General features: G+C 37.6%; 1 protein-coding gene across 2 annotated transcripts in view; it reads right to left on the bottom strand.

The window, feature by feature from the left end:
* Window positions 1–27,358, bottom strand: part of LOC131048568 (uncharacterized) — a 180,503-nt gene that overhangs the window by 129,714 nt on the left and 23,431 nt on the right. Inside the window, exons 2-8 of one of the 2 annotated variants that reach the window (XM_057982567.2) lie at window positions 14,618–14,768; window positions 13,969–14,253; window positions 13,517–13,699; window positions 13,157–13,378; window positions 8,664–8,758; window positions 8,286–8,463; window positions 7,331–7,761 (exon numbers count right to left, since the gene is read on the bottom strand). In XM_057982567.2, coding sequence (XP_057838550.1) covers window positions 7,331–7,761; window positions 8,286–8,463; window positions 8,664–8,758; window positions 13,157–13,378; window positions 13,517–13,699; window positions 13,969–14,253; window positions 14,618–14,768 — 1,545 coding nt within the window. The remainder of the gene's footprint in view (window positions 1–7,330; window positions 7,762–8,285; window positions 8,464–8,663; window positions 8,759–13,156; window positions 13,379–13,516; window positions 13,700–13,968; window positions 14,254–14,617; window positions 14,769–27,358) is intronic. The other variant, XM_057982568.2, reaches the window with a different exon arrangement.

The raw sequence follows: 27,358 nt of genomic DNA, 5'->3' as shown, positions 1-27,358 counted from the left end.
CCATCTCTTTGCATGCAATTTCCAGGAAATCAGACCTTAATACACTCTGATTTTGTCCTCAATAATCTAAAAAATGCATAAGAATTATGGAAATTGTGTTCCAGGTCTGAAAAAAAAATTTACATTTTCACTCAAATCTGCTTGTATTCCCTCCAAAATTGCCCCCTTTCAGTTCAGGTCTGATTGCTCCCTTGCAAAATTCACCTTCTCCTTGCTCAACTCTTGATCTTGAAACCTGATTTTTTGCATTAAATTCGCACCTAATTCTGCTCCTAAACTATAATTTGCATCCTCTTTCTTGCATTGCCTCTGATCCACTATGGATTTCTCTTGGTTCTGATTTAATTCACACTTTCTGCTGTCTGAATTCGCACCTCGTCTGCCTTGAATTCACTTTGTATTAATGTGGAAAGTATTTGTTTTGATCCTTCTTTATAGGTGCTCAATGTAACACCTGCATTCTTGACAAGGAGGTCAGCTGGGACAGGTTTCACTTTGTTTTTTCATATTGCAAATTACTTCTACCCCACGTCGGCCACTTTAGACATTTGCATTTTAAAATTGAGATTAGGAGGAAATTTCATTGCTTTAAACTCAGGTCAGCCTCCACTCCTGATTGCACGCTTGATTTTAAGGGCTATTAATGCCATACTTACAAGACTCTGACTGGGCAAGCTGATTTTTGACTCAGCACCCAAACTCTTTTGAGACTTGGCAAATTGAAAACCCCAAGAAATTCAAAGATTTTTAATGATTTTAAACTTCTTTCGTGCATTTTTTAATAAATAAACATTAAAGACACAATAATCTCATCAAATAGAAGCACATACATAAGTTTACATTGATCACATAAGTATAAATGCAAATTTTAGAATTGCACTAAAGGATATAAGATAAACTAAATAACAAATTAGAAATATAGAGTGTCAAATGTCTACAAAATTCATAGAATATGAAATTCATGTCATCAAAAGTTCAAAACATATATCAAGTTCAACATAAAAGCTGGAGCCTAGAAGTCTAAGGCTCAGAGGAGCCAATATCAGTGATCATTGATCACTCGAGACCGCAACCGTCCTACGTGTCCACCTAAGATAGGTCCTGTAACATTTTGCAGCCATGATATATGCATGAGTCTCAGGCTCGGGCTCAGCCTCAGTGACATCAACATCCTCATCCACTATTGTTATATGGAGCCTAATCAGACTCGAAGGTTAAATTTTCCCCACTTTTACCGGCGCAGTTTCCATCCAAATTATTCAACGAGGGTTTCATTCTTCTGTTTAATCTTTATTTTCATTTAATTGATATTTTCTACATGCAATTCCTAACATCCACGTCATCCTTGGACATATTCACCTTTTATCCCACTTAAAACAAAGACTTTTTAAATTTTTTTGGGTTTTTTATTGTTGCCTGGGCGACAAAGTCCAGACCTCGGGACTCGGCGAGTCTGCCAAGACCCAGCCAAACTCAACCGAGTCCGAGTCCAAAGGCGCCTGGCCTCGGCAAGGGCGTCCGGCCTCGGAACTCAACGAGCCTTGCCATGACTTGCAGAGTCTTGTAACTATGATTAATGCAAGGTGAGCGCTCATTATCTCTTGGTGGAAATCTGACTTGCTTCTGCATTTCCTTGCAGATTTCTCATGTGTTCATGTATTACAAGGCAGAGATTACATCTTGCCATGCATTAAATGGCGGAAATCTTAAGTGTTCATGCATTTCAAAGTAGAAAATAGAGGTGTTCATGTATTCAAGGGTGGAAATTTGCCTCTCCCTTGCATTGCAAAGTGGAAATTTGCCTCATACATGCATTTTTGGGCAGAAGGCAGAAAATGCGGGTATTCTTGTATTTCCAAGTGGAAATTAGACTTGCTCATGTATTACTCAAACAAAATTCAACTTTATCCTTGCTTTGCTGGGTAAAGATGAAGGTTATGCATGCAATATTGAGTGGAAATGCAAAACTCACAAACAATTTCAAGCGCACCTTACCTTAAGTTTTGCATTTTCAGGGCAGAATTTCAAGGAGTTCTTACATTATTTGGTGGACATACATATGATCCTTGCAATTCCAAGCGGAATTGCAAAGACATATTACAATTTCAATCAGCACTTCACCAATTACTGGCAATTTTCATTTTCAAACTTTATTGTCACTTCCACATTTCTTCACTTTCAACATTTCATGTTGTGAGTTATCACTTCTCAATATAGCAATTTCTTGATTTTCATCCTTGAAATTCAGCTCTACACAAGATTTTGATTTCACAATTTCATCCTTAATCAACATCAAAATCAAACCCTCTTCTCATCTCTAGGGTTAGAGACCTCAAAATTATTGCCAAACCTAAACTAAACAAACAAAACACTAAGCTACCAAGCGAAAAGTGGGGGTCCCCATTTGCAATGGGGCATTTGTGTTACAACACAACACATAGTTGGCATAATTAATTAGATGTTCCGATATTGGCATTTATTGGAGTTAATGATGAATATTAATTTATTAAAGTTTTGGCTTTAATAATATTAATTAAATTAATGACTTAAAAGGGAATATATGGCATTTATTCGAGTTAATGATTAATATAAATTTACTAAAGTTTCAACTTTAATATTATTAATTAAATTAATGACTTTATATTGAGGGAATATAAGGAGTATTAATTGCATAAGTTATTTTAACAATTATAAAGTCCTTTTTAAGCCTTTATGGGGGTGCCAACTACATTAAATGATTAATTGAGATGAAATGAAATTATAATAGCACATTTCATTTCCTCCAAGTTGTGGGTTTTTCAGAAGGTTATAAAAGGGTTCTTGAAAGCTCATTAATTCATTCTTTTTTACAAATATATGAAAGAAGAGCTGAGAAGGGTTTGCTGGTTGTACTGAGAGCAAAGGCTTATTTAGGACGGAATCCCTCAAGAGGAACAAGTATTTGCAGTTGTGAAAGATCACCCAAGAATACCCTGCTGATAACTCCATTTCAAGGGTTGTGCTTGCACTTCATTTGAATTCAGTTTGATAAAGTATTGATCAGTCATACAAGAGGAAAATAGAGGGCAGATTTGAAGAGGATGAATTGCAGATTAGTGGTGTTGAGCATTCATCTTGCTGGTCGTACCAATTCAAGGGCTGGTTGATTCATCTCAAGGACCCAACGTAGGGTTACTAGGTTTAAACCAAAACAGATTTGGATCAGAATTATCAGTAGACCCAAGGGCAACAAAATTGTAGATTTTTAGTTTAAACCCTAGGCCATACAGATTTGTTGCTACTGCTGATTATTGGCTGAAGTTAAAATAATTTCAAAGAGTGCCATTCCGTGCTGACCCTTTTTACCAGACAGAGCACACAAACAGGGTATGTAATCATTCTAAATTTAAGCAAATATTTAATTCTGATTTGTGGGGTGATTATTTATGAAAAGGTCGAGTTTTAATTTCAGTATTTTCATGATTATTTCCTGTATTTCCATTACATGCAAAATATATCAAAAAAATCAGAAATTGTAAAAACAAAAAAAAAATAGAAATTAAATATCCAAAACAGGGTGAGATATTTCAGATTTCTAGAAAAAAATCAATCACAACAACTAAAAGATTGCCACCAATATTCATTCAGAAAATTAACTGCACAATTTTCACAATGTAAAATCTGAGATTGAAAAAAACCAAGTCATGCAAATATTTTTGGCAAAAATCCACATTTTGCGGAGACAAAAAAGTGACTTAAAACCATAGCCCAACATTGATACCCATAGTGTGAAATAAGGCACAAGTTGGAATGCATGTAAACTAACTCCTCTAACGAGATGAAAATGAACTCACAACCTATTGAGGTAAAGTTAGAGAGTTAATAGTTACAAAATTATAGATGAAACTTCAAACTTGAAAATATTATTTCAAAATACCATTAAAAGAATTCAAATTTAGAGAATTCCAAATAAAAATTTGAAAAAATCTTGGCTAAAGCAATCCACAAGAAAGAGTGTTTTTTAATTGGTATATGGATGTGATGTTGTTCCCCCTTCCCACAAGCATCTCTCACTTATGTTGTTGCAGCCCCATTATAGAGTAGGGAGATTCCAATGATCTAGACAGCATGAAACAGAGGATTGACAAGAGCCAAGGGTGTTATCCTATTATATCCAATTTCTTGATATCACCCAAATGCTTCCATCCACCTTTGCTCACTTCATAAGGAGGAGAACATATAGATCTCAATTTCATGATGAAAGGAACAAGTTGAGATACACCCCACTAAAAGGGATGGACTTTCATAAGAGAGTCGGTATTCAAATAAGTAGTAAGTATTAAAGAGCAAAGGTAGTGGCTATTGACCTTTTTCAAAATTTTATCACAAGAGGCTACGAGTATTGGAATGTTTGGCAATGTTGTAACATCATTCTCCTTGTCATGAAGATCATAAATACTTTGATCATAGCAATGTCCCAAATCAGCAAACTCGTTTGTCATTAAATCCTCCACATTACAATCAAGGAAAAATCTACCAAATGCTAGCTTGTACGCTTTGCTAATCCACATCTTTGTATGGTGCAACCCTCCTCAACAAAAAAGGGATTTTAATCCTTTAATATTTTGGGGTCAATGCGAAGGCGAGAAGATGTAGGGGGTTGGTCATTTTGTTCCACCATTCAACAAAAATTGTCTACACCTATTTGAAGAAAATTTCTTTAAGTTCTTGCTTTTTCTCATTTATGGCAATTTTCATCTTCTCAATCATCGAGAATTTGAGTCAATGTCACCATATACCTCTCTCATGCATAGTTTATCCATGTCAATAAAGGAATCATACGAATGATGGGTTACATGAAACTAAGAATATATTTCGCACAATTACATGAAGTGTCATCTAAGATGATTTGCTTAACATTCATTGTCGTCTCACTATAGATTGCCTCCATACAAACCAAAGTTGGTTGATGACCATGTTAGAAAGTGCCTCGCATACTTTCAAGAGTCATCTCAACAGGATTATGTTGGAGAAAAATCAGGTCTCAACAATCTATTATTTTTAAATTACCAAAGTCAAACATAACATTGTATTGTTTCATTTAGTTTCGGTGGCTCCAATTGCAAGAATGATTTGAAAATGACTTGTAACATGTAGTGGTTGGTAATGAACATTTGGGTCTCTTTGGTCTTAGCATGCACTTGTCTAATCTAATCAATTTTGTTGTGCATCTTTTGTAACATAAGGTTGGACAAGTGGACAATATATGGTGTCCAAAAGATATGTGAACAACATGCCTCGACCAATAAACTAATCGTTCTACAATTTTGTGCTATCTATTATGACTTGGACAAAGTTATTAGACCCACTTACTTAATAGCTCATATGAAGATGTCAACAATAAATTGTTCATTCTTCATCTACTCACAATACAAGGCTTTCATAAGCATTGTCCTTTAGAGGATTTTCCAATCAAATTGATCAAGGGCCTATTTTTGGCATCCTTCCATCCATCATAAACAATAAAGATCCCTCTCTCAATCCCCAAATCCCTAATGGAATTCCATGAATCCTATGCAATTTTCACCTACTTTGTCAATAATGTGCCATGCACCTTCTCTAAACTTAGACCCTTGTATTCTTTTGGAGCCTCACTAATTTTCTTCCTTGCCAATGTGGTTGCTTAACAACATCTTACAATGTATTGATTGGCAATCTCTTGTGACACTTTGAACTGTCTTTCCAATGACCCCTTCTTTCTCTTATGTGAAGCAAGCTCTTCTTCATGTGTGGCCAAAAATGGTTGGCTCTCTACCACAACTTCAAGAATGCTATGAGATGGAGAAACAGGGGGGTTCCTTGACCAAGATCATCTCTTTGCAAAATAGTGACTTATTCTAAGGGTGATTTCTCTGTTTGCTTGCTCCAACTCTCTGATATCTTCCAACACTCCAATTGCTGACATAAGTGCATCCTTCTTGGTTGGCAAAATTTGATACCCGTGCAAGTAATACCACACAAATGATCTTTCATTCGACTGTATGAGCTTGTATATTTGACACTACTCCCATTACAAATCCAAACATATCTCCCACCACCTAGAAACTGTTATATCGTGTCAACATTTTTTCACAATGATGAATTTGGGTCTGTTTTGAAGAAAGGTTGGCCCATGAAGCTACAACTAGCTGCCACTATAATTCCTAATGCAACAAGTTTGGAAAACAACACATTCCAAACAAATAAAAACCAGATATATATAAATATCCCAACTGACTCAATTTTTAAAATCTGTAACACTGAAATACAAAAGAAAAAAAGGAAAAAAAAACAATAGAGTTTATATGGAGATAAAAAAATAAGAGAAAAAACCAAAAAAACTTACCTCCAATCCAAGAATCTTCCTCAACAATCTCCTTGGCTGCAAATAGACTCCTTGAAATGCGTAGTAACAGCAATTCAACTTGCTTGGTACTTTCAGTTATCAATCTTCAGTTGTATATGTGCAATGACAGGTAAAAACAGAAGTTCAGCAAGTGTATTTTGTTTGTGTACTTTGTTTTCAAAATGAGGTAAATCTGTTTGGTTTTGAGTATCAAGTTGTTCTGAGTTCAAATTTAGGGTTGAGGATTGTTTTTTACGTTGAGCGGTTAATTCATGAGATCAAAAAGCAAAAAGAACAAATAAAGGTCGCTTCTGCCTGGGTTCACCCTTGGTGTTGAAGGGTGTACCCAGATAAACCCAGATGTGTTTTACAGCACCCTGTACACACCCACAGTAGAGCAAGACCCACACATGGACCCGATAAGAACCACACTTGTATCCAGGGATATACAAAAACATGTCCTTATCGGAGGCCAAACTATCAAGATGAGTACGAGATGCTAAAGATGTACAAGAGAAACATTCATATGGGTTTAGTATAATATAATCCTTATAATTGATGGTTGTCAACAAGTGCTCTCTATTAGTGAGGCCCAAAAATGATAACTGCTATCTGGTTAGTTGTCAATGTCACATTTTTATCCAATGTAGTTAACTTATTTCAAGTAATTTGTACAACATATAATGCTGGCATGGTTTTTGGTTTCTATAAGGCTACCAGCTTTAAAAAAAATTCAAGTAGGGCATAACTGTTGTAATACAGTATATTTTAACAAAAGTTTAGAACTCTCCCGAGAGGGGGAAAAAAGGTGAAAAGTGTCATCTAAGTCCAAAAAATGGGTACTGGTTTAGTTGGCGTAAAATGTCCTGAGATACATCATTGTTACTAAACAAGTATTTGCAATAGTAGTACCCAGATTCAAAGCATGCACAAAATTGAAATAATGATTGAATCTAATGAACTTACAAATTTAACAATGTTGAAGGTGCTGCACGCAATATTGCCAAAGCTTCCTTCCAATTCCACTGTCGTTCAGGAGACGGCAGAAGACGCTTCAAAACTGAGAGGCGCCATTCCCAATCCTCAACAAACTGCTTCACAGTAGAAGCTCTCCATTCCCATGCCTGCTTACCAGCTCCTACAACTGCACTCCAGGATGGCTTGAGTTCGAGTTCAAACCCGGCAGATGGTAAAGAATGATACAGCAACTTGAGGATAAAACCAATCACTGCAACAACTGATTGATTTTCACTTTTATTTGGGCTTGGCAAGGCAAGTTCCTCCCTGGCAGATGCACTTGAAATTCTTGCATGTAGGTAAGATAACTTAAATTGGTTCGTATTTATAGAAATATCATCCATATGAAGAAGTGAAATAATGATGTTCATCATCCACAGCTGCAGCGAGTTAAAATCCATCACAACAAATAGATGAATCAAATCCATGGCATTTATTTTAAAGAACGGGGAAATTTGTTGATAGAAAAATACATCAATAAATACATAATATATTCAGTACCAAGATACAAATATAATTAAGAGCAGATAAAACATGTATCTTCTGGGCTGTGAAATGCTATATTTTTTAAGCTAATACTCACAAACACTTGCTTCTGTGGCCATAAATAACAGTCATAAAGACTTTCAGCCCAAATACAGAGACCATACAGACCTAGGATTGGTACATCCTATACAAATATTTGCCAAAAATGGAAATGCCAATAATATTCCTATATGCAAATTGCCATATCTTTGTTCTAGGTAACTAAAAATTTTGCATGATGCAAACATATTTAGTTAATGCCAAATCTGTAAATATATAGTTTAAAGAAACGGCAAATAGTATATGGTGCTATGCAAACTGCAATTGACAGAAAAGTTAGTATCCAAAAAAAGAACATAAATTAGGCAAAAAAACATGCCTTTCGTGGAGGACTCCCAATTGCCTCTAAATGATCCTGAAGTTCTTTCAAAAACCACAATGCCACCTGATCATTTGTTTCAATACCATCATCTGACATACTTATCTCCATGACCCCCAAAGCAAGAACAGCAGACTGTAGGCCATAGTGCATATGAAGCAGTTCAACATCCTGCAATCTAAATATCTCCCAACAAGTACACAATGAGATTTTGCCAGCCATACTCCCATCAACTTGACAAGAATAGCTCAAACAAAGACTACAAGAAATGACATGATTTTGGATTAAAGGGTTTATACATTTAGAACATTTGATTATTTAAATCTAATTAGCAAAAGAGTGTCAGGTACCAAAAAACGTTTCATGATCTTATCTCACCTATGCCATGCTGCAGTTGCAGATGGAACAGGTTGCATATTCACAAGTTCCAATGCATCCTTAAACTTAATGTCTGGAACAACATCAAATAACACCTACAAAGAAGAAAACATGAAATACTTGATTCGTACAGCATTATGAACAAATAAAAGCAAAAACCTGATTATTACAAAATTGTCAACAAAATAAAAACAATTATATAAGAGCATCCTCCCAATGAAATCCATATTTTTTAGTCATAAAAGAAATGATTGCATTATATTAATCCCCAAGCTAATCAGTAGTACAAAAAAAACAAGAACAAAAAACAAAGCACATCTAAAATTGAAACTAGGAATTTGAAGAAGCAAATAACCGTGTGACTAACCCCAGATAAAATATGCAAAAGCCATATACTACAAGATAAAGGATTATCTTGCACCTTCTTGTATCTATAGACAAAAATCCTCAAAATGATAATGCACATCTGTGCCTTTAGCCTAAGATGTGAACATAAGAGGATAATTCATAAATAATAAGTGCACAAATAAGATCTCTTGAATGCAATGGTGGCTGCCAGAAAAGGAAAACTTCATCTAGCACATAAACTGCCATATGTACTCATGAATACCGTAACTATCAAGTGCTTGACACCCCCAATAGCTGAAAGAGGCTAAAAAAAGGAAGTAATCAATCTAATGACTAATATTCTTCGAATTTCCTTGTTATCCCCATTTCTGAAAAGAACTGCTTTATATATTACAGGACCAAACATCTCGACTTTAAATAACAATAAGGAGTACAAGGGCCCCTGAGCTTGTAAACATAAAAAAGGCACTTAATTATATTCCAAGACAACGAGGGTAGGCACCAAATTATGATGATAATCTAAAAGACTCAGAATTTACAACAGATCATAGGCTAGAGAATGAGTTGCTACAATATCTCAACATACAACGACCTAACGGGCCCAAAACTGGGACACAAATATTCAATCAGTATAGAACAGTGCAAATTAATGGTTGTGGTGAAGATGAATATCTTTAAGGCCATATCCCATGAAACCACAAATATGCCGATTGCTCAACTCTTAATGGTCAACATAGTTGGGACATAAAAAGGTTGCTATCAACAACTTAAAAGAAATGCTCAACATGAGAAGCCATCTCAAACTAAGAGGGTTATCTATGAGATATCCAAGCTAACTGAATTTACTATTGATTTATGTCGTTTGTGACAGAACTGGATTCATTGCTCAGACAATCTCCAACTGAACCAAAATGCACTCACAAACAAAATGATAAAACATCAAATACTTGGCATCCATTTTGCAACGACAAATGCAAGAATGTGAACAGGAGGGCATTTCTGGTTAGACGAAAGGAATAAAACAAGCAATCATTAACTTAATTAAGTGATTTGTTAAATGGAAAGCAAACTTATGATCTCATCATATTGGAAAAGATCAAAGGCTTATTTAAATGCCAGTTAAGAGCTTTGTCCTAGAGATCAAGTCAATTTTAAACTACTAAAGCATAGAAAGCTGCCCACAAGAAGAGATACCTATCCTATGCTTTTCCAAACAAAATACATTGAATGTGTTTATGAGAACAAACAAACATCAATCAAGAAAGTTATATTCACCAACATTATGATTGAGTAAGTTTTGGACTGATATTGACTCAGGCACCTTAACCATCATGTTTTCAAAATTTCAAATTCTTTTATTTGTTTCAGTTATTTTGAGGTAAGATTAATTCATTTGTATTTTAAAGATTTGAATATTACTGTTATCACAAAAGCTTGCACCCTTGCTGAGCTATCAACTCAGCAACCTTATGAAACATGGAAACAACCCCGAAGTGTGGGACCTTGCGCAAGGGGGTTGAATCTCCGGAGAAGGCCGGCTTCCTTCTGTATCTAGGTGTAGGTGTTGAACCAACTCAACACTTCAAAGCTAATTCCTAAGCCTACCCTAACAACTTGCAGAGGAAAAGAGAAGAGAGAAATTGCTTGAAAACAAAGGGAGGTGATGCACCAAGAAGAGATAGTTCCTCTCCCTACCGAAATGACACAAGTAATTAACTGAAACACCCTGAAGATGCACAACTTTCAGTTGTATGAGTAACCCCAATGCATAGATGAAGGTTAGAATCCACTGAATGCCAAGAGGGGAGAAGAATTCCCACAAGTCACACTCAGAAAACCAGTTAACACAGCATATATGAAGAGAAAGAGCCACAACATACACCTATGATGAAGGTAAGAAAGCATACACAACATATATAGGTTGAAAGGCGGCAAGAATAGTGTTCTTCAATTAATCATAAGGCCAAACGCCAATCTTACAGTTGCAGAAATGCAAAGATTACAAGTCTTCAAGAGAAGAGGAGAGCATAAGAAAACTCAAGGCAACAGGGAGAGAACCTTTACAATGAGGCTTAACAGCCTTATATAGAAAAAATGGGTTACAACGGTGATCATGACCCCTGCATGTCAGTCTGGAAGTGCAGGGAAGTGCATGCACCTGACTTGTACATGCAAGCAACCTAGCCATACCTCCAAAGGCAATTCTCAAGAGGATAGATTGACTGACCTTCCAAAGTCAGGCATGACATAAGTCACCAAGCATTGCCCCGTACCTCCCTTGATGGAAATCCTGCCAAAAACATTAAATGCACCCCTGTGGCTCCACAAAAAAGTGCATAAGTCACCAAACTGTCGGAGCATTTAAAGCCTTTAGTGTCGATCACGCCATTCGGAAGTGTTGCAGGTCGGAAGTAGTTTGGAAAACTTCGAACACCGGGGTCACCATAGTTGGGGAACTTCGGAGACCGAGGTCTCCGTAGTTGGACAAGGAACTTCGGAACCTGGGGGTTCCGGAGTTGGACAACGAACTTCGAAACCTGGGGGGTCCGAAGTTCTGGGGTTGAAGACTAAGGAACTTGGGGAACTTCGGGGACCGGGGTCTCCGTAGTTGGGGAACTTCAGAGACCGGGGTCTCCGTAATTGGACAAGGAACTTCGGAACCTGGGGGTTCCGGAGTTGGACACCTGGGGGTTCTGAAGTTCCGGGGTTGAAGACTAAGGAACTTCGGAACTTGGGGGTTCCGGAGTTCCAGGGTTGAAGACTAAGGAACTTTGGAGAGCGAGGTCTCTATAGTTGGGGAACTTCGGGGACCGGGGTCTCCGTAGTTGGACAAGGAACTTCGGAACCTGGGGGTTCTGGAGTTCCGGGGTTGAAGACAGAAGAAAAGCTAAGGGAAGGAAGGGAACTTCGGAAACTTGGAGTTCCGAAGCAGGAAAGAAAGAAGCTAAGGCAAAGAAACTCGGAACCTCGGGGTTCCAAAGTTCCGGGCTAGAGGAAGAGAGGGCCAAGGAACTTCCGACAAGACAACACTTCAAACCATGATTTCACTACTTTTCTCCTTGATCAACTGGGTAGCGCTGGTCCATGGAACATATCTCTGATCAGTTCTCACTGATGGACCGAGGGTGTCATAAAATGGCAACAACTACCATTTTTGTATTTTTATAGCCATACTCCGACTATCCCCAAAATCCAGGAAAGTTTTGCAGTCCCGAAAACTTAGAGAAACAAGATATTTCAAGATTTGATTATAACTTATTTTGTTTAACTTATTACGTGGATCCCTACAATAACATTTATATATTCAAATTCATATCATTAGTCCAGATTGTTACATAAATGTGCACCTGCAATTGTCATATCATTAACCATTGCAAGCATTATTTAAATATTATATAGCATAATAAAATGGTATGTGGTGGGTTAGAGACAACTCTATAAGGAAATATGTTGCTCTTTAGGGTTGGGTAGTCTCAAAAAATTCAAAGGAACGACAATCATGAAAATTATTTGCTAGACTCGTAGTTTCTATGATGATTTGGCAGGTCAAAAAAATATATTTTAACTGACAAGCAAGAATATGATGAAAGCTGTTGAAAGCCTTCTATTGTTCATAAATTTACAATCACCACGTACTTAGAAGAATGTCAATGAGCCATGCCAATGAAGATGTGCCATACAACCTAGGTTATGAGACACTGGCCTTGTCAGTGATTTCTTTGCAGCAATTTCAAGGACCGACCCTTGGAAGATAGAAGAGAAAAAAGGTATTCAATGCAAATTGATCAAAATTCATGAACTACCATGAATTATCAAATAGCAAAAGATATCACTTGCATTTCCATAGGTGAAAATACAAGTGGTGAAAATACAAGTGCTGCTTGTAAATCAGTATGAAACATAAAGGTTGACCTCTTCTCACTTCTATGTTCTTTACTTGCACCTATACCATTTTTATCATTTGCAATGTAATTAATTACAGCATACGACAGCATGACATATTTTAAATGGACATTCCACATGTATTTCTCATTATCATTTTCCCATTACTATCAGCCATTCTATAGTTAAAGGCTTCGTTATAGACTACTAAGCTTGGCAAGATAAAAATTCGGCAAATTGTGCTAAACATCAACATTACTTACCCTTAGAGGAGTTTGCACAGCAAGACGTTCAAGTACAAAATTGGCAACAAAGGGATCTAATGGCCCTCCATTTATATCCTCACTTATTCTCTTCCCCTTTTTGCCTGAAAATAGTAGACAAGTCTTGGGATCCCAGTTCTGACCAGAATTATTGCAAGCAGCAAAGTAAGCAAGCTCCAGACGGAAGCACAGATGATCACAAAGATACTCTACACAACAGATCTGCATCCAAATAATAATTGGCATTAGAAATCCTGAGAGAGAACTGATAGCATATTACTGTCATAAAATTAGAACCTGGGAAAAAATAAAAAAACAGTACACATGCTCAACTCTAATAATGCACAAAGTATAACTTACAGTAGAAAATGTTACCTCTTCTCCTTGCCTTCCATAGATAGAAAGGTCTTCTAGCCTTAATTGAGTCGATTTGGTTGTCCATAAAAGCTCCATCATTTTTCTTCGAGCTATTGTCTTCCCACTCAGTAAGTCCCAACCCATGGCAGCAACCAGTGGTTGTAGACGAGGATATAGTGCAAGGATCTGCTTTGAGAAAAAAAATTAGTCATTGTTATATGTTAGAGGCTGTCTGAAAAAGATAAAAACAATGCATACAAACAAGTCTTGGATACAACAAAATTTGCACTAACACCACACAGAAGCACAAATGATTTAATTTCATAGAATTCTTCATTAATGAAGAGAACCATTTAGCTATAAATCTAGATTCTCCAACAATGATAAAGTATTGCAATACTACAATAAGTTCCTAGCAACTATAACCTTATTGAACTGTCACTATTAAATCATACATTGCTAGCCTCCTGCAGGTGTTCGTTCTTGACAGCAAAAAGAGCTGCCTTCAGTACAACCTCAAGGACATGTTCTCCAGATACTCGAGCAAAATGATACAGCTCTCGTTTGCAAGATTTAACTACCAGATCCTCAGCTGTAGATAAATTTATTGAAAGAGTAATGTGCCCAGAACCTAAAGCCTTTAGCAATCTATCAAGCTTTTGTAGTGGGGGAGGGAAAGAGTATTCATTGGAAACTCTCTTGACCTCAACCTCTTCATTAATCAAATCATCCTGTATATCCTGAAAAACAAAGCAGATTTTCAACATTACTTCCATACAAAGGCAAATAGTCAATCATTTTAACTAAATCCAAAATGTGGTAAACCGTAAACCAAACACAGTCTAAAAATCAGCAAGCTATTCTGCTTTTTTATTAAAAATAAGGACAAGAAAATTCAGAATCATAAAATTGTGATGCGAAACCCTGGTGAAACCAATCAGCCCCAGTATCTCATCTTTATTTTGCCAAAATAGATTTTTGACTTTGTAACCACCACCAACCACCAGTAGCCATCTAAACAAATATTTACAAACAAAAGCCATACTGATGGTAAATATTTTTGTCAGATAAAACTCTAGCTAAATGATATGCAAGGATTACTACCTCGACCATTTTTGTGAGTTGCTTGCTATTGGATGTTAAGACTTCTTCATAAATCTTCAACATCTCTTCCTGCATTTGCAAGTGAAACCATTGACTCCCTATATCATCATCTGGGGTCTTCAGCACCTTGATGAGATCATGTATAATCGACCTGCAAATCATACACATTTGACAGGGATAAAAATTTCTTTCAAACCAAAATCCATTCTTAGGACCAAAAAGTTTCAGAAATAAATTCAATTCAACAATACGTGGAACCCATTCTCTAAAAGTCTAACAAAAAATACAAACACCACCATTACCAAAATCAGATGTCACATACTTTCCAATTGGTGACAGTGTGGATTCACTTGCAAGAGGAAAGAGTCATTGAACCTTACTACAGAATTTGGCCTCTAGATAACACCCCTATACTATCACTAAGAAAGTTGGTCAGTTCAAAAATAAGTTTACAAAACTGCCATGTTCATTCAACACATTCAACAATAAGTGTGAACCATTCTCTAGAAGTCTAACAAAAAATACAAAACAACACCATTACCAACAACAGATGTCGCATATTTTTCAGGTTGGTAACAAAGTATGGCTTCATTTGCAAAAGGAAAGATTAATGGGACCTTGCTATAAATTTTGGACTCTAAGATACAATCTGTATAATATCACTAAGAAATTTGGATGTGATGCTTGCAAGTTTAATATTCCATCTGATCTTGATCTACATCCAACATTCAACGCATAACTATTGCATCCTTACCTCCCACCTTTGTTGGAACAATTGATTTTGCAGAATATCTTTAGTTTGCAGAAACCGAATCTGATTGCACTACACCAACAAAAATTAATCAAATACACTAAAAATATAGAGACACCTCTTTATCAGATCATCAAAGCAGGTAAAGTGCCTTCCCAAGGAAAATGGTTCACATAAGTTCAAGTTCCAAATATATGTTCACAAATTCTTCCACAACTTAATACAATGGGTACCAGTGCTTTTCAAGGGTACGAGCTCTTCCCTTTCATCCCTCATGCATTTGCCTAATATTCCAAAAATTTCTAAATTCTAAGTATGGAGGCATTGTCAATTTTTGAATTTAGCATAAGCCATCAAAGTTGCAGAGTTTCCTTCCCAGCATCAATTTTCCTCCCAAGTCCACTTTCTTCTATACTCCTGTCAAGGTTTCAAACCTTCTCATGCAAGCATACCTCACAACCATCCCCCATCTTCATTCCCTTATATTGAACCACCGAAATTGTCTATCCCATCATACCTCTCCACAAAATCCCGCTACTACACAAGCCCTATTATAAGAGTCTAACTTCCTCTCATCAAAAATGCCTACCTTTCGAACCCTAATCCCTAACTTGTGGTATGGAGGACAAGGTATCCATAATGCCCCATCTCCAACCACTCCCAATTTCTCAATATTCATCCTATATACTGCCTAACACGTCAGTGTGCTATAATGCTTATTCTCAACACATAACTCAACCTATGGTACCGTATCACCAATGACATTATTTACTTCGAGGATCTAGCTCCACCTATATTTCCCACCACAAGAACTAAGTATGGGGTTTGTAGCCACAAATCTTCACACCTTTAATGTTGGGAATTGTTGAAGGTTTTGAGTATCTTCTTCAAAAGAAAATGATATTGGCTAGTATCGGTGCCCCGATATATGCATTTCTCTAGTAATTGACGATCTCTATGTCGATTTTGGTCTCCTTATAGATGGTATTTTGAGTTGGAAGCCAATGAAGAAAATCATCTTTGAACAAATACCAAACCCTAACCAAAACTATCTCGAGCACTGATGTTTAGACAAATAGGTTCAAGGACAAAATCTCAAGGATTTGTACAATATAGAGGATGAAAACCCTACTAATTCAAGAGGCATCGAGGACGAAACCCCTATTGGTTAAGGGGTGATTCTCATCCAAATGTTGCATTGAGCTTTAATGGTGTTTAGCACTGGTGATCGCAAGATGACTCAACACATGTTGTCGAAAGAGAAGTTATTCCAAAGGTGTTCTTGGTGGTGGTTACCCATGGGGTAAAGCCAAACCAAAGTGCAAAAGGGTGTAAAGGCCAACCAAAGGCCGCCCCGCCCAGTTTGGAGGTGTAGAATACTAGGTACCCAAGTAACAAAATATTTGACAATTGTGATTCTAATGTGTTGTGATGTAACATGTTAGGGATCAAGGTTTGGGCATACTTCATAATTGATACCTACATAAGTGGAAGGTCAAAACTCCAACTCTAACAAGATAATTAGTGCACAAGGTCGAGTCAAGGTTTCAAAGATCAAGAAGACCATGAAAAGGGTAACCAAGTAAAGGAAAATTCAAAACTTTGATGCAAAAAGGAGTTAATGCAACGGATCAAGCATCTAGAGTTTGGGGGTGAGAAGGAGATGGTACCTTAGAAAGAAAATGCCCAATACTCCAACAAGAATAAAGGGAAAGTGAAATTGGGTAAAAATGCATACCATGAAAGAAAACCCCAATACTCCAATACTTGCAATTTTGCACAGACTTAGTGATTTGAAAAAGGAGAACACATATGCAAACTTTGACCCAAGGAGACACTAAAAATGGGGAGTAGAACTTTGGTCCACAAACACAAATTTGTTTAAAGGGGACATTACAATTCCACCTTTCCTAAAATTGCTTGTCCTCAAGCAGTTCAAACTCAAATTGTTCTAGTTTCCCTAATTCTTCCCTAGTAAGCATGCTCTGTGTGTACCTCCCTCTAATGAATTGAATATTTTGAGAAGGCTTCACGTGTCAACTTTTTCACCCTTATGACAATGACTGCATCTGCTATCCACATGAGTGGCACTCTACTATCTATCCATTGAAATAATTCCTACAATGAGTAACTAACAAATCTGCCATCTCCATTACTAACAATAGTTTTAAGCAACTATTTTAGCCCAATCACCTCTCTAGAAATTAACTTAACCACTTGATGTGTTGAATCCACAATAAGCGATTAAGAAGCATCCATACTCATTTATCTTATTCACAGCACAAATGTAATCTTTACCAAGTTCCTTGGGCAAACTCATGATGGGGTCCCTAAACAAACTTTCCTGATCTTGATGGGGAATAAGCAAAAGCTGCAACAAACTTTCTAAAAAGTCATGCTCTTCTCCATTCTACTGGTAGGTGATGTCCTCCCTGATGTGTTTGAGATTCTCCTCCCTAGAAATCCTCTATGATAATCTCTCTTATAGTATTTCAATTATTGTAGGATCTAGAGCGTCCCACCATGAGTGCATCATGCAAAGCCTTCAAAATCTTCTACTTCATTTTGGAGAGTGGGTTATTAGGTTTGAAGTCATCATTTTTTATTCTCAACTAATGGAATCATCCTCAAGTAGTTTGATTTGTTGACCTTCAATTCCTTGCATAATTGTCTAAATTAAGCCCAAGTGTATACTTGCCACTTCTAGTAACCCTAGAAACTATATGAAAACCCTCTTGAGTCCTATCAAGCTCTTGGATTACCTACTTAATTTCCTTAGCCCGTGCTTTGTTCTCTTGATCCCTGAAATTTGCTGCAGCATTAAGTTGTCCTTCTCCTCCAAAAGTGCCACTTGGGTCTTTTCTAAGGATTTCTTGGTTGATTTAAGTTCAAAGGTGACTACATCAACCCTTTCCTTCTTCTCCTTGGATGCATTTATGGCCATCTCTGCAATCATGATGACTGTTTCTTTGTCTTTGATCAAATGTAGGTATCATAATTCCATCCTCTCCAAGCTATTCTTCACTACCTACAAATCTGCAAGAGTTGTTGTATGTTTAGTCGCACTAACATTTACTTCATTTATCTTTTGTGTCTTCTAAAAACTTATAATTAGCTCTTCAATGAACCTTGTCATGTCCAGCTCAGTTAAGACTTACACCTCTTCCTCTTGTGTTACTAACAGTTGGCCCTTTCCATTCATGTAGCTCTTTAGGCCTCTATGTAACCATGGCAAAATGGCATTTCTTGTCTTGCTTTTGGCTGCAAACTCTAGCATCTCCACATGAGTTGGTCTTCGAAGTGTTTTCATAAATATAGCGAAAATTACTGGTGTATGCCACATAACCTAACTGGCTGAGATATCTTTCCCTTTGTGAGAATGATCTACATACATGAGCTGATGTAGTTCTGATGCTGCTGAATTCTCATGTGCTCTACTTGAGTTAACCACCTGAGGTAGCTTCTTTCAAAACATCATCATCCACAGCCCTAAGAGTTGCCTTGCAATCTCCTTAATAAACACCCTGAATCATAAAAAAGCAAATAGAATGAAACACTAGGAAAGAACCCAATAGAAACACTATCTCAAACTTCAGTACTAGGTGTTTCGGAATGTTACCCAAATCCCATGCCATCATGCATGAGCATTTTTTAAGTTGGACAAAAGGATCTCCTCTTCATTTTGTACCTTTCTTCCTTTCATCATTGTTAGAATACTTCTCACGATGACAAAAATGTTGTAACGAGAGAGTACAAGGATGACGCAATACATCCTTGCTACTATTATCCTTTTTATATCTTGAGCTATCATCTAAGAAGCAATCAAGAAGTTTGCCTTTTCTTCCAGGATGAGGTTATGGGAGATCACCTTTTCTGGAATTGAGTGGATAACAAGATTAATCATTCAAACTTGGAAAGCAGGAACTATGTAATTTGATTTGGTAACATTTCCTGCCTTTCTCCATCTCATTGACTTCAAACTTAAGAGTTCAACCTTGCATATCTACTCCATAAAAAGGGTTTATGTATACTTAAAAATGTTTGGTGATTTTTTCCATTTCTGCTTCTCAGTTAGGAGTTGTAATCTCATAGAAGGGATTTGTGTACACTTTGCTGAAAGTGGCAACCTTTACCATTTCCTCACACTTGCCATGAGGGCAAAATTCTTTCAAAAATATCAATCCTTTGCTAGAATCAGTACCTCCGTGCCTTAATTTATGATCATGGAGATAATCGATCTGCTTACCATCAGTTGCTGGTCTGAACATTTCAGCAAGTTGAAAACCAACAATAGTATTCATTGAGGCACTCTTTTCAAGCACATGCCTCTCAGCAAGGTCATCCCAGGACTCCACTTCATAAGCTTCTTGATTGTCAAATCTGAATTCATGGGGATGCTCAGAATGGATGTCTACCTTCACTGGAGTGTCTAATAAATATATTCTCCTCATCTTCATTTGTACAAATATCTTGCAAATTTCCTTTGACTAACATAGATTCAATCATTCGAGGATTGAAGGGCGTGTACAAGGCAAGAGCATCTATCTCACTTATGTGTTTAGCAAGTGATATTCACATAACCTTTATTTTCTTCCTTGTTATGGCCAAGTTTTGGATTTCTAAGCCATGGTTGGAAGGACTTTGATGCGTTCTTACCTTTGAAAGGTGAATTGAGGCGATGGAATAGTGAAAATCAACCCAAGATAGGAATTTCGCTCCTGACCCTTCCAAAGGGTCCAGAGCAAAATCCTCAATTTGACCCCCTATTTTGCCTAAGGCATTGAAAAGTGAGGATTTTGAGCTAAGTAGATGGCAAATAGACTTGATGGTGGTAAGGAGAGGTGAGTGTGATCAAGTTTGAAGGTGGATTGGATCAAAGAAGTGTGAAATCAACCTAGAATGTGAATTTCGCTCCTGACCCTTCCAAAGGGTCTAGAGCGAAATTCTCTATAGGTCCTGTCCTTGGCCATGGTTTTTAGCGAAATTCTCCTTTCAGACCTTTTTGAGGTCAAACAAGTGTTGCCTTCATGGGAGAGGGATCCAAAGATGAGAGTCCAGGTAGAAGAGAGTGAGAAGGATAGGGCAAAGTGAGAAGAATGGAGCTAAGTAAGAGAAAACAAGCAAATCTTGAATTTTGCTCCTGACCCTTCCAAAGGGTCCAAAGCGAAATTCCTCAAACCACTTATTTTCTCCTTGTGTGAAGCCAAAACATTGGTTCCTATGGCGTGGTTGGTGGTGGAGTGATGTATTTTTGCCTTGCAAAATGAATCGAAGTTAAGGAAATGAAGGATCAAGTCTAAAACTTGAATTTCGCTCCTCACCCTTCCAAAGGGTCCAGAGCGAAATTTCAAAATCTCCTCTTTCTCTCAATTTTATGTTAAGACAAGTGTTGATGAAGGTGAATTGGACTTAAAGGTGGCCATAGGCATGTATTTGAATAGGTTATGAGTCCAAAAAGTAAGGATTTTGAGCTAAAGAATGAATTTCACTCCTGGCCCTTCCAAAGGGTCCAGAGCAAAATTCCCAAAATCACCTAATTTGCTCATGAAGGCCAAGAGATGGATTCCTAGGCCTTGGTGGAGAGAAGACTAGTGTATGCTTGTCTTGGGAGGAAATTTAGAGTAAGGAAATGATCGAATTTAGACCAAATCATGAATTTCGCTCCTATTTTTTACCTTGCTTGAGCTAGGCAAAGGGCTAGTTGTGAGATTATGATGAGAAGAGGTTTGAAGGCTAGGCCTAAGATTATGAAATGATGAAATGAGGTCTAAATTGAGCAAAATAGCAAATTTCGCTCATGACCCTTCCAAAGAGTCCAGAGCAAAATTCTTATAGGGCATGTCCCTGGGGAGGATCCTAAAGGAAATTCCATTTTGATCCCTTTTTGTTAATGATTTAAGGTAGAAATACTATGTTAAGATAAATATATTATGTGTCCTTAATCGTCTTTTGGTTTGTTTTGTAGATGGAAGAAAATCAGGCCAGGACAAGGACGACCTATTCTGAGCCCATCATCATCAAGGACGTTCCAAAGGCATGGAGGAGGACTCAAGATGCTTCTAAAGCGTTGGAAGGCTACAAGTGTTTGAGGAGTTCCAGGCTATCCTTAAAAGACTCCATTCTACCACACAAAAGACCCACATGATGACAGAGAAGAATGACCTTACCAACACTTCAAGGCGAGGTATGCTACCGGAGAAAGAACTTGACAGTAAGGAAGCCTCATCAAGCAAATAGAGAATCAAGGAGTGCATCATTCATCGCATCAAGGACAGAGGAGGATCAACGTAGATACAAACGTCAGACAAGGTGGCATCCCAATCACTTTTCCTCCAGTCGGATTGGTCCACCTCAGCATGTCCAAATTCAATGTACCTAATTTATCAGGGATGACACAAACTCCGGTGTACCTACCCCTACTTCCTATTGGTCCACACTCATTGAATGTAATTTTCTCATTGGCTAAGGAAGTTTGTTATAACAAACCCTAATTAGGGTTTCTATCTTGTAATCCTAGCCATTGATTCTAAGTCAATTAGAGCCATCAATTTGTAAAGGGCTCTCTATATAAAGCCCTGGCTCTTCATTTGTAAAGGTGAATAGTTGGGGAATAGTTAGAGATAGTCAATAATCAGTAGTGGTAGTTCAAGAGCAATTAGCTTTTAGGGTAGAGTAGAAAGAGAAGGCAAAGATTGTTGTCAAGACATTGTTGCAAAAGACATGTAAACTTCATTGAATTCTATGTGTTGATTCGACAATTTCATGGTCTCTATACTTCTCAAATTTAATTTCATGTTATTAGATGAATAGAAGGAATTTGTATGATCAATGGTGAAATTTGTATATCCATACTACTAGCTGTTTGTTGATTGCAAACTTGCCTTGCGTAGTCAACTGGAATCATTCAACTTAAGCTTAACTTCAATTATCGCTTCTTCATTGATATGCATCAACCTGACAGTGTCTATGCTTGTAGCGGTGATCTGAACATCATAAAGCTATCCTTAGAAGATTGCACTAACCTTGTGGAGACGATCATAGCATGTCAAAGCAAGACTTAGTTAGAGTTTCATCAAAGGTCATCCATTGCTCCTACATTCTTAGCATTAGAATTAGATTCCTCTCCAACCTTTATCATTTATTCCCTTTTTTAAAAATCAAGGATCAGTAAAGACCCACGTTCCAATGATATCCAAAGTAAATCAAACGCTCAAGTCATCAACGTAAGTCCCCTTGTGATTCCACCAAATCACATCATACCGCAAGAGCTTATTCACAAGTAGAGAACCTACATACAAGAACCTTGGAGTTGCCTCGATTGATCCTTCGGCGAAATCTTCAGCATTCGGGGAAACTTTGTTCAAGAGAGGAGAAGATACTTTGGTATTTTATTCAGTGTTGGCATGTGCATAAAAGACATATCAACATACTCCCATTGATTTACTACAATAGGGTGTCTTTGAAAATGATTTATATTTTGATTCTAGTTGTGACTCTGGTTCTAAATGCTCTTCATTTTGCAGGAAATTTTTCTTTTTGCCATGCTCAATGATCTTCTACTTGGCAACTCCTTTTGGTTCTGCCTTTTCTAGTTCTCTTTTTCGCACTTGTCAACCTTTTCTCTATCCTATGTTCTTATCCACTTTTGGAAGTTTGGGTAGTAACATAATACTAATGTAAAATAATGACTTTTGGAAGTTTGGGTAGTAACATAATACTAATGTAAAATAATGACAAAGTTGCCTTCTATTATAATAGATTATGGTATTTTGTAAACCATTTAGAAATTTCTTCTACTGATGATCTCATCAATGTTAATTTTAGACTTTCAGATTAATACAATACTCAGAAAATAGAATTCTATCTTAATTTTCAGGTTAATGTTGATTGCTGTTAGTGTTAGGATTTTCCAGAATTAGGCATAAGTAGAGAAAATGAACAGAATGAACTCACAACACACAAGTACCCTGGGAAAACCTCCTAGGAGGAAAAACCCAGCAAGAAAGATCCTCGGATCTGATTATGTATTGAGCATAATGTTCTGATTACAACAATTATCTCTGATTGCTGTCCAAACAGCAAGTTGCCAAGGTGATGAAGAATGATGCCCTAGCTGTTAGATGACCAAGAAACTAATCAGCAGAAGATGACTTCAACAGGCTGAAGCAGCATTATAACCAAATGTCCTTGGAGTTCGTCAAAGAGCAGATTCACCAAGTGTAGAAGGGCAGATTGCATTTAGGAGCAGAGCAGATCACATTTGCTGATGATGTGTGTAATAATGAATGACCTACTTCATCTTAAAGTACACATATATATACCTTTCTCTTGGCGGTAGACCTCTAGGTTGGCTTGCAATAAATATATTATTTATTAATTACTTTTCCCTTAACACGTTTCATGAGAGGCATATCATGAGGCATGAGTTATAGGGTCGGCCCTATTGGAGAGTGCCGTGTGTGAAGGGCCCAGCCCTTGAGGGCGGATTCCAATGTTGCCTTAGGCAATTGGAATCCACTTGGAATCCACTCTTCACCCTAATTAAAACTAACAATCAGTTCCTTGAAATGTAGAAAAGAAATTTCTCTTTGAACCTCTATAGATAGAATTTCATGTATATAAAAATTGATTTGAAGCTCTAGATTGAAACTGACAACAACATCTAATAACCCCATGATTCACAGGCTGGCCAGAAAACTAGCTCTAATACCACTGTAATAACCCTAACGTTTATTTAAAATAAATAAATTGCAAATTTGGATATGTAACTTGAAACTTATAGAAACCAAAATTTCTTTCACAATTTACCAACATTATTAAGCTAACCAAAATAGGGACATCCCCAGCAGGAAATGTTTCAAGTATGTTGGGATGGATCAGAATTGTCCCTGCACCATCCAAAAGTTTTTTTAAATCTGGAAACATCCTAAGGATGTTTATGAAAGTACCAAAACCTTGTTGATGTATAGTCGCGGGCCTCATACTTCCAGCAGCAATCAGCAATAAACTCGTATAGCCGTTGGCTATTCCTTTATTGTAGATGAGTTAATTTCAATATAATTTATATCTAGTCATTGGTGTCGACTTGTGAAGGGGCACTTAATGTGAATATAAAATAACATCTGTTTGTGGCTGACTTTGCATCTAGGAGGGTCGCATCCTTTGGAGATATATCCTATCGATATGTATAAAAGGATGTTGCTGTTTGTTTCTTCAAAGGATACACATTACATTCATTTTAAAAAGAGAAGAGTGAATCAACACAACAGATTGAATATTCAAGGGCTCGGGGGTGACAATAGGAGTCTATTGTCTATGGTTGGGAAGGCAACAGTGATGGTTTGCCTGTGGTTAATCGAGCTCTACCATTTAACATGGTATCAGAGCAGGATCAATTCCCTGCCTGTGAAGAGAAAAGAAGTTTGTCAGATATTCCTTTTTCAGTTCCTATACCTGTGTGAGTGTGAGAGGTGTCAGCCTGCATCAAAGCAATGGGATAGAAGACATGATAGACCGATCGAAAGCTTGTGATCCACCGTTTAGAATCCTTCATGGAAAAAATATGCGCCTGTCATGGGTGAGCATGGTCCATGACTGCAGCAATGCACATTTTATAAGATGATTAACGCTACGTATATCAATTGTCGCAGTTGCAAATATGTTCTACCATTCTTTCTGTAGTGGAGAGCAGCAAAGAATATTTCATTGTTGCATATAGATGAAGTTTGAAGTGACTGGTCTTTCCCTGAAGTCGTTTTATGCATATCGTGTGATAATGACATGTTACAACTGAAAAGAGAACATGAGTCTTCCTTTATGCAGATTGTGATGCGATTCCCAATGCATTCGAATGGGACATTTTCATGGCATAAGTAGAGATCCCAAATCGTTTGTTGCTGTGTGAAAGGGTTTTGGTTTCACAGCTTGTCTTTGTGACTAAATAACTTCTTCTTTCTTTCATTCTGTGAGGTCGTTTCTCAAAATGAGTTTGGACCCTGGTTCGTGACCGCTGCTAGAAGAATGCAACATAGTTACCGCTGTGAGTATCTACAGAAATTGGAAGCCGTCATCTTATTTCTATGCCTTTTGTGAGTCTCTTGCACAGTATTATGATTTAGGTGTTGCCTGAGTTTCTTCGGGTATTTTTTGTGAATATATCTCTGAATAGAGATGATAGTCATTCTATGTTGCCTTCATCTGGAGCGAGTGCCAATCTCTACCTCTGGATCCGCTCTTGAAGTCACTGGTAGAGGATATCGAAGACTCTGCATTCTGGAATAAATCTGTGGATATGTTAATGTCTTGCTCCTCCCAACGCAGACACTAACTCTTGTATCGATTCCATTCTGGCATCTATCAGCCACTGTCAATAAGGAATATGTAACTTTGGCATCCTTGGCTGGTCTCTTTATCATGGGAGAGAGCTCTTGTTGCCTTGCATCAGACATTCATTTGGGGATTTCTGTTGAATTGTCGGACTCAAGAGTTTGATGCAGAAGAAATCCTTGACCAAGATCTTGAGTATGGATTGCTTGTCCAAGTTCAGGATACGACTTTGGCCATTAACATGAATAATGCTATTCCAAAGAGTGATGTTAATAGAGAATATTTTGCGGAGGAGCAGGATCAAAAGGCTAGAGTAGGTATAGATTATGAGTCATCATATGGAAAGGTCCATCCAAATGATACAATATTGAAACCTCAAAGAAGAACACCATATTATAAAAGAAAACAGTCTTGTGAAGAAGACGATGCTGAAAACCTTACGTTGAAGTTTGGGCGGAGCTCATATGGTGATGACAGTAATTAAAAGAACAACAAGCGGTTCAGATCTGGCTCTGCCATCACCTCATATCCGTCATGCCAAGTAGACAAGCGCAGAACAGATTCACCGCTGCGAAGGATTATCACAGAAGACACAAAGTATGCAAGGCTCATTCCAAGGCTTCCTAAACCCTCGTTGGAAATATTTTGCAGCGGTTCTGTCAACAATGTGGCATTGATCCTCCCCGCGACGTGCTGCTCTACAGACAGCCGAGCACTGGCAAGACCATGTTGGCCAAGGTCATTGCTCACCACACCACTGCTGCTTTCATTCGCATTGTTGGCTTGGAGTTCGTGCAGAAGTACCTTGGAGAGGGGGATTCATTCTGGTACGAGGTGAATGTAAGAGTGATTTTCAATTCGATAGGGATGCAATTGAAGCGCCTGGCCGACGGCTTGCACCCATGGGACTAAGTTGGTTGCACACAACTGAAGACATCTCTTGAAGAGGGAGAACCTATACAGATTGCCATTACAATCAGTTTCTTCAAAGAAGAGGAATCAACATTCAGAGGGAGTCTGATATTTCATCATAGGCAACCTTGGACAAGGAGGTCAGAAGGTTGATATTAGCTTCAAGAGGGAGCCTGACATTTCAGCTTCAGAGGGAGCCAGACATTTCAATTTCAGAGGGAGTCTCATCGTCTTGAAGATTTTGTTAATGCATTCTTCTCTACGAGAGAAGATTGAGGTGCAAGCCCTTGTTAGTGCATTCTTCTCTACGAGAGAAGTTTGAGGTAGAAGCCCTTGTTCCACCCTCTGCGAGTAGGTATGGTGGATCCACCCTCTAGGAGTAGCCATGGTGGATGTCATGTGTGTGACGCCATGACAACATCACGTGAGAGAGTCCATGATGATTTTCATGTACTTGTGTGTTTATCCTCTGGATGAGCCATGGTGAATATCATTGTGAGGTGACGATCTCACAATAATGGCTGATATCTTGTGAGGTGATATCTATGGATAAGCCATAATGGTGGATATTACGTGAGGAAATATCTATATATAAGCCATAATGGTGGTTATTACGTGAGTAAATATCTATATATAAGCCATAATGGTGGATAGGTGATATCTATGGATAAGCCATGATGGTTGATATCACGGTGAAGTGATATCTTTCCTTTCCACATATGGGAGTAGCCATTGTGGTCAAATATCACAAT

Source organism: Cryptomeria japonica, chromosome 3 (genome assembly GCF_030272615.1).
Source record: "Cryptomeria japonica chromosome 3, Sugi_1.0, whole genome shotgun sequence".
NCBI lineage: Eukaryota > Viridiplantae > Streptophyta > Pinopsida > Cupressales > Cupressaceae > Cryptomeria > Cryptomeria japonica.
This window is presented reverse-complemented; position numbering and strand designations above follow the sequence as displayed.